The 12,292-nt window shown below is 42.6% G+C and overlaps 1 protein-coding gene across 10 annotated transcripts in view; it reads left to right on the top strand.

The window, feature by feature from the left end:
* rbm47 (RNA binding motif protein 47) overlaps positions 1-12,292 on the top strand; it is a 34,855-nt gene that overhangs the window by 19,310 nt on the left and 3,253 nt on the right. For 4 of the 10 annotated variants that reach the window (XM_037092227.1, XM_037092235.1, XM_037092251.1 and 1 more), the window contains 5 exons: positions 7,389-8,250; positions 8,343-8,670; positions 9,093-9,116; positions 9,554-9,763; positions 11,519-11,712. In XM_037092227.1, coding sequence (XP_036948122.1) covers positions 7,420-8,250; positions 8,343-8,670; positions 9,093-9,116; positions 9,554-9,763; positions 11,519-11,712 — 1,587 coding nt within the window. In that variant the 5' untranslated portion in view covers positions 7,389-7,419. Of the gene's footprint in view, positions 1-3,380; positions 3,498-7,388; positions 8,251-8,342; positions 8,671-9,092; positions 9,117-9,553; positions 9,764-11,518; positions 11,713-12,292 lie in introns of those variants that run through there. The other 6 variants (XM_037092257.1, XM_037092266.1, XM_037092288.1 and 3 more) reach the window with 6 other exon arrangements.

Raw genomic sequence — 12,292 nt, 5'->3', positions numbered from 1 at the left:
TACAGGGCTGTCTATTGGTGTTATCTGTAATTCAGTGTACGGTGACACATTCAATCAAACTCAACGTGAAGGGACAGAAAACAACACTGCGGTAACTGCAGCCTCGCTCGGTCTGACTAAATGCTTCATCCTGTTCCAGTCAGCATGCTGACAGTTGAGCTGCGTGAACCTCAGTGTGAGGACATCATGTGTCCTGAAGGGTCAGCCACAGTTCTCACTTCTCCTCTGTTAAGTTCATTGTTTCGCTCAGTTGTGGTCGTTTACTGCAGCTGACAGGCGATGATGTAGGTACAAAAGACACTGGGACTAAATGTCCATTGTGTGGCTTTATATCTATCGAGGTTATAATCAACAGCCATGATCATCTTTGTAATAATACATACTTCACTTTTTCATGGATATGGATTATGTAAGTATGTTTTGGACACGGTAAAGTTGTGTAATCCACCTGAAACAATTAGGCAGTTGGAGAAACAAAAAGTCCCAGCAGGAAGCCTTTACTTTTACGCTCCTGAAGCAGTTTATCAGTTTCTGCACCTCTCTGAGAGGAACCTCTTCCAGGAAAGCACAGTGTGAGACTAAACACTGTAGTCTCACACTACTCCTACAGGTCATATCACTCTGCAGAAATACACAGCAGGACCTCTGGTCTTGTGACATGCTACTCATTTACTTATATAGTTGGCTTGTAATAATAGATGGTAGTCATACAGGCTCCCCGGCCGAGATACTGATTACTAGCACTGCTTTATTGCTGACCTTATTCCTGCTTATTCACCGGTTTTGTCTATGTGGCAGATTCCAGTGTGTGTGTGTGTGTGTGTGTGTGTGTGTGGTTGTGCATGTGTGTTTGTGACCGACCCTGGCCTTAATAGAGAGCTAGCTTATCAGAGATAACCAACGAAGTCTGGTAGGCCACTCTCTAATGTGATTACTTATGATTTAGTTCTAAGTATTATTCAGCTTCAACCCTAATGTCAGCAGCAGGTTTTTTTAAAGGTCAGTAAAATATGTTTTCCAGTCTACCATCCTGAACATTTATATATTTTCTTATAAAATTTGCTGTCAAGACATGAAGCTACACGTGAGAAAATAGAAAATAAAGGATTTCACATATTTATCATGCATATTTGTTTTTTGTTTATGATTCTATTTGTTTCAATGCCTATTTAATTCACATTGACATCTTTGGTATCGTATTCTTTCTTATTATTTCTGCTCTTTGTGCACTAAGCAGCTCAGACAGATGCTTCGCTGTTTCGCAAAATGACAGTCAAGATTTGCTAAATATTAGAATTAAACTGGAACATTGAAAATTAAGATATTCTGGTTCTAATGGTTCCAAGCATTTGATATCGCTCCTTGTTGTTTTTTATGTACAGCCATATCTGGAACATACTGTATTTACTCATTTGTCACACTGGGTTCATTATTTTATTATTTTTCACACCCTGGGGCACCGTCATTAGTTTGAGTCAATCACACTGTCCTGCTGCCAGAAATATTCATAGCACATTGAAAGTGTATGAATCCTTGGCTGATAATAGTGCAGTAAAAATGCACATTTTACACCTGTTTAAGTAACATTTGCTAAAGATGACAGTGCCCAGCTTTGTGCAGATTTTACTGCACCTTGTAAAAACATATTTTTTTGATCAGATTTTTGATTATTTATAAATCTTCATGGGACCGAGTGCCACCAGGGAGGTCAGAAAGTGTTCACATCATTTATTCCTTAAAATTAAAAATTGAAATCAAGTAAACTGTAATCCGCAAGTCAAGATTAAACCTGAAGTTGTCGGAGTGTGTGGCAAATGATTTAGTCAACGTGAGCAATGATTAAGGGCCGAGTGAGAGGTCAGTGTTTTTCCTCCATTTTGCGAGTCTTCCTGTGGTGTTTAACGGTTAACCGCTGACCTGATGGACTGATGGTCTCGCTGTGCGGTCACAGGAACACCTGAACACTCTGTCTGAGTCCCGATTGGCTCTCACTAATGACTGACAGTTAATCTTTGATTTAGATTGACCCCATTGGTTGTACTCTTCAGCAAGTCGCACTTTTCCCGCATGACAAGTATACACACTTTACCCTACATATTTCATACACACACCTTTACAGACACACTTTTTTGCCATGATTGAAATTCACGTTGCTCCTTCCTATGTCATCTGACATTGTTATAATTGGCAGTATGCTGCAGTTCATTTGTAACTCTCTATCGTTTGTACTTAAATCCCTTTTTTTGTTTATCTTCTGGTCTTTATGCTAAATAGACTTTCTTCTCGCCTGTTTACTCAGTCGTTAAGGAGTATGGCCGGTTTCAATAGCAGCTGAAACTCCAGCGCACTGTTGACCACACACTGCGACTTTCATCCCTCTCTCTCCCTTTCACCCCATGTGCTCTCTCCATCCCTCACTCCCTCCTTTCCTCTCTGAGGGGAGTTTTTAGACAGAAACCTTCTGAGCGAGTGACGTTTTCTCATCTGACTGCTTTTCCTCTCAGTCGTCTCTCTATCTGCTCTCTTGACTGCCCAGGAAGGTGTGTATTGTTTGCTTAAGTTAAGCTGTGCTAGGAACATGTTCACCGTTGTTATGTACAAAAAAACACACAAGTGCATGCACGAATACACGCACACACGCACAGACACACACGCATACACTTACACACAGTCGTTGTCTTGTGCTGACATGACATAAATCAGTCTAGTGGTAACAGAATTTCCAAATGTCAGAGTAAGACAACATGAGGAAGGATTCAAACCTCATTTTGAACGTTTCCTGCAGGTTTTTCTTTTCTTTTTTTTTTTTTTTGCAATTTCTGCATCTGTAAGCAGAAAACCCTTAAAGGCTATAGAAAGTTCTTTTCCAATCTTTGGGATTGTGTGATGATTTACGCAAAGACAAATCTAAATGCTGGCACACAAGTCTTTACTTCTTAATGTATCTGTTTTAATTTTATTTTGAGAGTTGCACCTCTTCAGGCCTCAAATAATTTGTCAAATGAAACCACCTAAAAGGTTTAGAGAGGAAATGTCTCTTTGGTGGAACTTCTAACAACGCATAGACGTCTGAAACTCACCCACACTGCTTTGTTTGTGATTGAATCTTTTTAACGAATCATCTTATCATCTAAATTGTAGGATCTGAAAACAAACTTCTAACAATCAGATTAATGTGTTGGAGTACAAAAACACACACACAAAAAAAACTTCCTACTAAAGTTCTTGCCTCTGTGGGATCCGCCTACGAACACACACACTCACACAGGGTACCTGTTTTAGCTCCACCCTAATCAGCTCTCATGCTCTCAGCTTTGGCTCAGTGTGTGTGTGTGTGTGTGTGTGTGTGTGTGTGTGTGTGTGTGTGTGTGTGTGTGTGTGTGTGTAGAGGAGGCTGGCCTCTGTGCTCAGTGCCCTGCTGTACCTGTCTCTCATGGAGGTGGACTAACACTCCCAGAGCAGGCGGCCAAGCAGCGGAGCGCTGTGAAGCAACAGGGGTAGCTATTCTCCCATCTGACCACTATCTGCTTCTCCTTCCTCTTCTCTTTTCCACCAACATCCCATCTGCTGTGATGTCCTTCTCAAGATTTCTGCTTTGTTTCAGTCTCACTTCCCTCTCTCTCTCTCTCTCTCTCTCTCTCTCTCTCTCTCTCTCTCTCTCTCTCTCTCTCTGGCTCTCTCTCTCTGTCTTGTATGTTTAAGGAATCTTCAACCTTGAATTGGCTTTTGATTATTATTTAGAATTTCTTTCTACGTATTTGAAGACAGGTTTGAATAGTATGTGCATGACCCAGCTGCTTGAATGTTATCTATTGACTGTGTGTTATGAGTTCAAGACATTTGGACTTGAGCGTTTGGAGGCTTTGGTGTTTCACTGATCCTCTTCTGCTGCCTTGTGCTCCTGTTGTTAGGGGCTGCTGGGTAGAAGCTGTGAGTCGATCGCCTCCACGTGTCCACGTGTGTGCATACAGCTAAGATGGAGGCATCCTTAGGCCTGTTTTCTTCAGCGCTCTGGATCAGTGTCACTCGGGATCGAACAGCACACTAAGAGGCGCATTGTTCCTAACACACACTGGGGTTTTCTTTGGTCTATAATCTCCACTAAATTGAGAGCAAAGAGAGGTCTTTTGGCTTACAAACTCCTGAATAAGAGCTGCAAATGCTTACAAACTCCTGAACAAGAGACAGTTGTGTTGATTTAATATCAGTTCAGCGACACAAAGAATTAAATGTCCTTCCTCTTTCTGACTGTGAGGAACTATGCCATGCCTCATTAGTTTATTTGAGCAAAAAGATGGAATTTGTCTGCAGTCGTCAATCTGTGTTTATGGTATGAAAGCCTTTCTGCCTGCTCATAAAACAATTCAGCCCCCAATAACATGCTGTTAATACGTAGAGAATCAGGTGCTTCTATCAATCATAAACACAATGTAATGGCTAATCTCCACAACCATTACTGGAACACTTTAACCCAGTTGGTTGGCACTGTTAGCCAATGAAATCCTTCTCTTGAACTTCCTTCGCAGTGTGCAAACCAGCCAGCTCTTTCCTCCTGAGTTCACAACCTTTGACCCAGGTGAACTCTGGGTCCGAAATAGGTGTGCAGATTACGTCTCTTGTAACGTTTACGTCTAAATCTCTGGTTTCTTAATAACCGAGGTGTCATCTGTAAATCTTTATGCCCTCTGTGATAGAAGGCTGTGATTTGTGTTCGTCATGGTTAATCATCTACCTGTTGCTGCTTTAGTTTTCCTGCTCTCTCTCTATCTCACTCACACACACACACATTCGTATACATACAAACACAGGGGTACGTACAGCATGTATAAGGTCAAGCTTTCTAAAAAGTGCAGATTTTCAATTTCAGAAAGTAACAAAAGTACAGTAGTATTTGTACTTCCCCACCTTCCACCATCTGATTTTTGCTTCACGTCTGACACTGAGGGCTGTGATTTCCTGAGTCTCCCATTAGAAAGAAAAACTTCTGCACAACAGTGGTAAGCACTAAGGAAGTTAGGAATATCTCCAAGTGGTCGAAAGCAGGAAGTAGGTTAGCCCTCGTGGAGAATCACGTTTTTTAACCTCCAGTAAGGGAGGTTTTTAAAACGAGTCCTAGGCTGATCTGAGTATGTCATTCAGAGTGTCGACCTCACAGTTTCACATAGCTTCTTTTTATCACCGAGCAGAACTCCCAAAGTGAATATTGTCCTCCCTTTGTCATCAGTCTGGTGAGATAAGGCTGATAAGAGATGGAGTCATGTTAGCACTTCACACAATAGAAGGAACAGAGGGAGGGCATGTCGAGCTGTGGAAGCAGAGGAAAAACAACGCAGAATCAAGCAACATTAAGGTTGTTTTAATATAACAGGCTACTGGAAAAACTGCTTTGTTTTTTTAAATGTGCCTTTAAAGGGTAATGCCATGAATTTTACACATTAAAGTGTAAAGTGTTTTCAGGTCTTTTGGAGAACTACTGCATACTGTATGTCTGAAAAGTTATCTAACGCCTTTTTGTGGCTCCAAGGGCAGTTGCATGTAATCTGGTAAATTGCCTCCAGTGATGTCATTCAGTTGCTGTTGCATTGTGGGTAATGTAGGTCCAAGGTTTTGAAAAGGGAGAATGTGTGAAATGAAAATTATTGAAATCTCTTGTTCTGCTGTATCGATTTTTATTGTTTGTTTTTAAACTGACCATAATAAGTCCAAAAGTGTTATAGGAGTGCAATGCTAGACCAGTAGACCTTCAAAACCTTGTACCTACATTACCCACAATGCAACCTTGTCACCGAGTGACATTGCTGGAGGTGATTTATGAGATTACATGCAGCTTCTTCTTGAGCTGCAAAAGGCTTTATACTATATTTTCACAAATGCAGTATAACTCCCTGAGACCTGTAAACATGTGTGTGCAAAATTGGGGGAATTGCCCTTTAAGAGCACTTCATCTTTGCTGAGCATTTTTTTTTTAAATAATCTAATGTCATCTTGACCCATGTCAGCATTCAGCAAAGGCTAAATATAGAAGGAGGAAACAACATCCTGTCTTTCCCAACTCTTGTTGCTGTTTTTTCCTCTTTGTCCCTGTTTTGACCTGTCTTCAGTACAAAACAACAAATTAATTAATCAGTAATGTAAATGTATGTGGTATGTCAGCTAAACATCTTAATGATATTCAAAGCATCCTTCCCTCCCATCAAGCTGACATTTGCATAATTGTCCTGCCTCTGTGGACTAGGTGTGAGCTAGTTTTCAGGTAATTCTAAGCCCTCCAGTCTCGGGTGACTAACAAGTGAACAGGTGTGTTTGTGTGTGTGTGTGTGTGTGTGTGTGTGTGTGTGTGTGTGTGTGTGTGTGTGTGTGTGTGTGGGAGAGTGAGATATTGGGTCAAGTCAAATGTGCGTTACCATGGTTGCTTGGCTTAATAGTGTTTTACCTTTGTTGGCTGCCTCAGCTATCTCCATCAAAGTCCAGGCAATCTTGTGACGCACAAAAACGCACACACACGTACACACACATTGCCTGCCTAACTAGCACGTGGTTGTTTTTTATTTCACCTGTTTGCTTACATGACGTTTAGCCCGATAAAAAAAAAAGAGGTTGCTGTTGTAGTCTGCTGTGATTGGGGGTGGCAGTGTTGTACGCAGCGCAGAGATTTGGGGATTTAAAAAGCTGTGGATTTTTCCGTTCTGAATGCTGGCAGTGTTGGAAAATAACAGAGTAAGAGGTTTATGCTCGGGAAGCCGATTTCTGATTGTTCCCTGTTCCTTTTATAGGGCTGCAGCCCTTAATGAAGTAGCGCACACACAGGGACACACAAACAAAAAAAAGCTGCACCCACACACTCAAGATCAGAGGTGAGAAGTCCGACACCCTCTTGTGGTGAGTGTATGGGCGGCAGGTTCAAGAATGAGATAGATTAATTTGCACAGCTTTTTGCCACAGTATGGAGTCAGTGGGGTCAGATTTTACACAAAATTCCTCATGTAGCTTAACTCCAACTTGAGTAACTTACTTCTGACACACACATATAATGAGCATGTGACTCAGTTGTACTCAGTGAACTTTGAGCTGGAGGTTTCAGGGTTTACAGCCCTTCATTCTCTCTGATAGGGGTCAGAGGTCAGCAAGGGATCTGAAGAACTCAACAAAACAAGGTTGTAAAACCACTGACAGGGAAGGTGATGCGGGGATTTATAGATGCTGTATTCTCACTGTTCTGTCCAGGTCTCATAACGAGCTTTGGTTTGTTTGTTCAGAGGGTAATTTGTGTGTTTGTGCCTGCAAATCAGCCATCTTATGGTTTTTTTTTTTGTTGCTACAGATGTTTTTAATGGCGGATTCTGGTCTAAAATGTTGTCTGATGACTGAAACCTATTTTTGCTCCTCAGGCCCCAGATCTGATTGGATGGTTTTCTCAGAATGACAGCCGAAGACCCTACTTCCTCCTCGACCATGAGCAATAACGCTGCCTCCTCCAAACCCTCTGGTGCCTCCCACCACTCTCTTCTTCATGGACAGATCAACATCCCTGAGGGAGTTGCAGGCGCTCCCAATGAGGCTGCGCTGGTGGCCCTAATGGACCGCACCGGCTACACTATGGTCCAAGAAAACGGCCAGCGTAAATATGGCCCTCCTCCTGGTTGGAATGGTGCATCTCCACCACGGGGGTGTGAAATCTTTGTGGGCAAGATCCCACGGGACGTTTATGAGGATGAGCTGGTCCCAGTTTTCGAGTCCGTTGGACGCATCTATGAGATGCGGCTGATGATGGACTTTGACGGGAAGAACCGAGGGTACGCATTTGTGATGTACACAGAGAAACATGAGGCCAAGCGGGCTGTGCGTGAGCTCAACAACTATGAGGTGCGGCCCGGGCGGCTGCTGGGGGTCTGCTCCTCCGTGGATAACTGCCGTCTTTTCATCGGTGGCATCCCCAAGACCAAAAAGCGTGAAGAGATCTTGGAGGAGGTCTCTAAGGTGACAGAGGGGGTATTAGATGTGATAGTTTATGCCAGCGCTGCAGACAAGATGAAGAACCGAGGCTTTGCCTTTGTAGAGTACGAGTCACATCGTGCAGCCGCCATGGCTCGCAGGAAGTTGATGCCTGGACGCATTCAGCTTTGGGGCCACCAGATTGCAGTGGACTGGGCTGAGCCGGAGATTGATGTGGACGAAGACGTGATGGAGACAGTGAAGATACTCTACGTCAGAAATCTTATGATGGAGACCAGTGAAGAGACAATCAGACAGGTAGGACTGGCTGACTGACCAGTTTACTGGTTTTATTATGCTTTGACTGGCTTACTGTTATCAACCAATCACCCATTTTCTCTGTCAACCAGGTGTTCAGCCAGTGGAATCCTGGATGTGTTGAACGCGTGAAGAAAATCCGCGACTACGCCTTCGTCCACTTCAACTCCCGGGACGATGCTGTCCTGGCCATGGACCACCTCAACGGCACAGAGGTGGAAGGGTCCTGCATCGAGGTGACGCTCGCCAAGCCTGTTGACAAAGAGCAGTACTCAAGACAGAAGGCCTCCAAGGGGGCTCCTGCCACTCCAGAGGCTACTCAGCAGAGCTATGTTTACCAGTGTGATCCTTACACACTGGCGTACTATGGTTACCCCTACAACACTCTCATTGGACCCAACAGGGACTACTTCGTCAAAGGTTAGAATTCATCCTTTTTGCTTTTGTACAATTAATGCTCAGTTGCAAAAGCCACAGTGCTTTTCTGAAAGCCATCTGTTTTTGTAAACGTTGGTGGCAGCGGGAACTCTTTTGGTCAATGCACTGCTAAAGATGTCATCTTGACATCCAAAAGATGCTATTGTAGGAACACTGAAAGACTTAAATAATCAGGATGACTTAGATGTTAATGATTTAATCTTTGATGACAATGCAACTCATTTGCCTAAAGTTTTACGATCTTTAACTCGATGAGGGTTAAGAGATAAAGACAAAACAAAGTGATGGACCAATGAATGCTAATCCCATTACCTTTAATGATTGATTATATATGGTCTTTGGGTGGTAGCAGGAAAATCTTTTTGACTTTCAACAATCATTGTGTTTTGGTTTTCTCTCCAAAGGATCCCCAATGATACAGAACAATGGTAATCCCTCACATCCTTATTTCTACTCATTCCTTCAATGAACAATGAGCTTTCTTGCCATGTGACAAACTATACATTTTCTAACACCATCCTTTTCCTGCTTTGCTGTCACCTCCCATTTCATGCTGGGTTATTGCAGAGTTCACTAGAAAGCTGAGAATGAGTACCATTTCTCAGTGCCGTGAACTTGCATAGCCAGATCTGATTTAAGAGTCAGAAAAAGGCCGAACAAAACCCAAAGAACTCCAAAACAATCCTGTGCTAAAAGGATTTCGATGAGAACTTCCCAGGACAGTTAGAGCTCAATTAATCTTCTTGCTGGCCCAGTCCTGATATCTTAAGACAACCATTTAAAGTTCTAAACCCATCATAAAATCTTGCTGCCCAAGTCTTAAACCAAAACCCCTGTCATCATATTACTTTAATTGTATTTTAAGCAGGTACTGTGCGAGGTCGTGGTCGTGCTGCTGCAGGTAACCGTACCCCTGGGCCACGAGGGTCGTACCTGGGGGGTTACTCTGCTGGTCGTGGCATCTACAGCCGCTACCATGAGGGCAAGACCAAGCAGCCCGAAAAGCCCTATGAGCTGATGCCCAGCCTGGAGCTCGCTGCCTCTGTCAATCCCGTTGGCATCAAACCTGGCACAAGTCAGTGAGATAGACATATCTGTCCATATCCTTGCCCATCTCAAAAGCCTTTACTAAACCTTCCAGCTCATAATTTATTGTCTCTCTCTCCGGTGTGGTTTGAGGAACACTTTGTAAATCAAGATTATGGTTGTTGCTGGATGGTCAGGTGCAAAAGGACTCCTTTTCTCCTTGACTATAGAAGCAAAGAATAATGGAAATTTGTCCTTTCCAGCGTGACCAGAAAGTAACTGCCATTTTTCATTCTTTCCTTTTTCCTTCAAAAATTTGTCTTACCGGTTGTTCAGATCAAAATCAGCACTGTGTTTGGAAAAAGAAAATTAAAGGAATATATTTGATTGGCTACTAGCCACTGCAGAGGCTGTTTCATTGTGTTGAGGCAAAACTTGGTTCCATTTAACTGAACGAGGAAGTCATGTTTTTTCACGCAGTGCTGATGTCTGTCTGAACATGGCCTCAGTTATGTGGGGATCAGTTTTTCCACAATCTACTTTTACACATGACTCAACTCCAGACTAACTGAAAGGTGGTTGACAATATCTTGTCTCTTTCTTTCTCAGCTGCTTTAGATATGTTAGTGTTGCGACAGTTTCAGTTTCATGGAAGGAGTTGAAATACAAAACTAACTACACTACACTAACACAAACTAAAGATTATTCATCTCCTCCCTTCTATTGAGTCCAATCTATTCTGATCACTTAAAGGATAATACCAGTGTTATTTAGGTTTGTGGCCCATCTACACATTAAGTCCATACGATCATTGTGATTTTGCATTGCATGTTGTTTGTAAATTAATTTTTTTAAACATTTACTCTTTTTTGTTTTGATTTGTAAATCTGAACATTGTCTACAATGTTAAATTTAGGCTGAGATCAGCTGCTGCCCCATCAAAGAGTAAAGATATATGGTGGCTTGTCTGAAAACATTCATTTCCTGGTGGACAATTCCCATTCTTTCTGTTTCCTTGTTTCCTGACAGTAAACCAAAAAGAAATGCCATGACATTGATACAGATGAGTTTAAAACCAAAACTCTTGTTTCAGTGAGACTAAAACAAAAACCTTATAATACACAACTGTACAAAATAAAATGCAAAGAAAAGAGGAACACTGGTATTATTCTTTAATCTTTAAGTTTATTACTAAAACATACTAAACCCACCAGATTGTTTGTTTCATCATGAATTTAATATTTGTCATTGTTAGAATATTTGGTGACCCCAGGTCCATTTTGTAAAGTGGGGGAACAGGAGTGACTTGGCCCCAATCTTAGGGGTCTCGTTCTTAGTCCTAGTCAGTGTGGAATCACAGGATCACCACCAGATTAAAAAGACTTTTGTCCATCTGAAACAATGACTGACGTTGTTTTCACTGCGTGTGTGTGTGCGTGTGTTTGTGAGCATGCGTGTGTGTGTGTGTATGTGTGTGTTGGAGCACAGGAGGTTAATCCACAGTTGAGCACTATCATAATCCGAATCACACCCCAATGCCAACTTGTGTAGTTTATTATTTTTTCCATTCATGCCTAAATTGTTCCCTTCAACCTTTCTCTGTTTTGTTTATCCTTCATTGCTTCATCCATCTGTCCTGTTATAGATTACCTTCAGATTAAAGTGTGGCTGTTTCTGTTTGAGCATGGGTGCAGGATTGTGCTTGTCTGTCTACATATTAACCATCTCTTGCTGTGCTCTGCGGTTGTCTGCAGTGGTTCGCTCTATTATCCGAGCTCTCATTCTTGTGTCTCTTTATGTGCAGTGGGATTGCCGACTCTGGGTGGGCAGTACCCTGTGTTCAGCACGGGTCCTGCAGCCAAGCTGATGGAGGAGGGGAAGGTGCACACGGTGGAGCACCTTATCAACCCCCTGGCCATGCAACACCCTGAACACACCACTGCTACTGCTGCTGCTGCCACCGTCCTACCTGCGGTCTCTACCCCCCCACCTTTTCAGGTGTGAATTTTGATGTTGGTGTAAACATAAATATCTGTTATCATGGATCCCCCAGATGTTCTTTCAAGATCCACCCTACATGCTGATTGGCCTACTTTTGTCATTCTTGCATGACAAAAGCCTCAGTGGCTTCTTGTCCCGTGTACCCCTCGCTGAGTACAGTACATCTATTAAGTTTTTGGACAGGAAAAAAGAAATGAACAAAAAAAGTGGCAGAGTTCCGCTAAGGCACATTCTTCCTGTCAAAAAATCTTAGAAATAAAAACCGACAGAGGTTTTCCTTGCCTTGGTGTTCAACTGGGCAACAAAAGGGAGGGATGTAGAAAGTACTGTTTAACCATACCACAAATGAGACAACGATTGGTTTGTAAAACAAACAGCCAAAAACAGAGCTGATAAACTGGATTGTGAGCTGTAGTAAACAGTAAGCAGTGTCTCAGGGTTAGTTAGGCAGAGGTGTCCACAGGATGGGCCTCTGATGGTCTGGACCCGAGCTGTCCACTCTGCCTACCCCAGAGACGCTCTTGATTGTCTACAGAGGATTAGTGACCCTGAGAGGAGCAGAAGCATAGGTCGGTGT

Source organism: Acanthopagrus latus, chromosome 1 (genome assembly GCF_904848185.1).
Source record: "Acanthopagrus latus isolate v.2019 chromosome 1, fAcaLat1.1, whole genome shotgun sequence".
In the NCBI taxonomy this organism is placed as follows: domain Eukaryota; kingdom Metazoa; phylum Chordata; class Actinopteri; order Spariformes; family Sparidae; genus Acanthopagrus; species Acanthopagrus latus.
The sequence above is the reverse complement of the archived record's forward strand: the minus strand, read 5'-3'. Positions and strand labels throughout refer to the sequence as shown.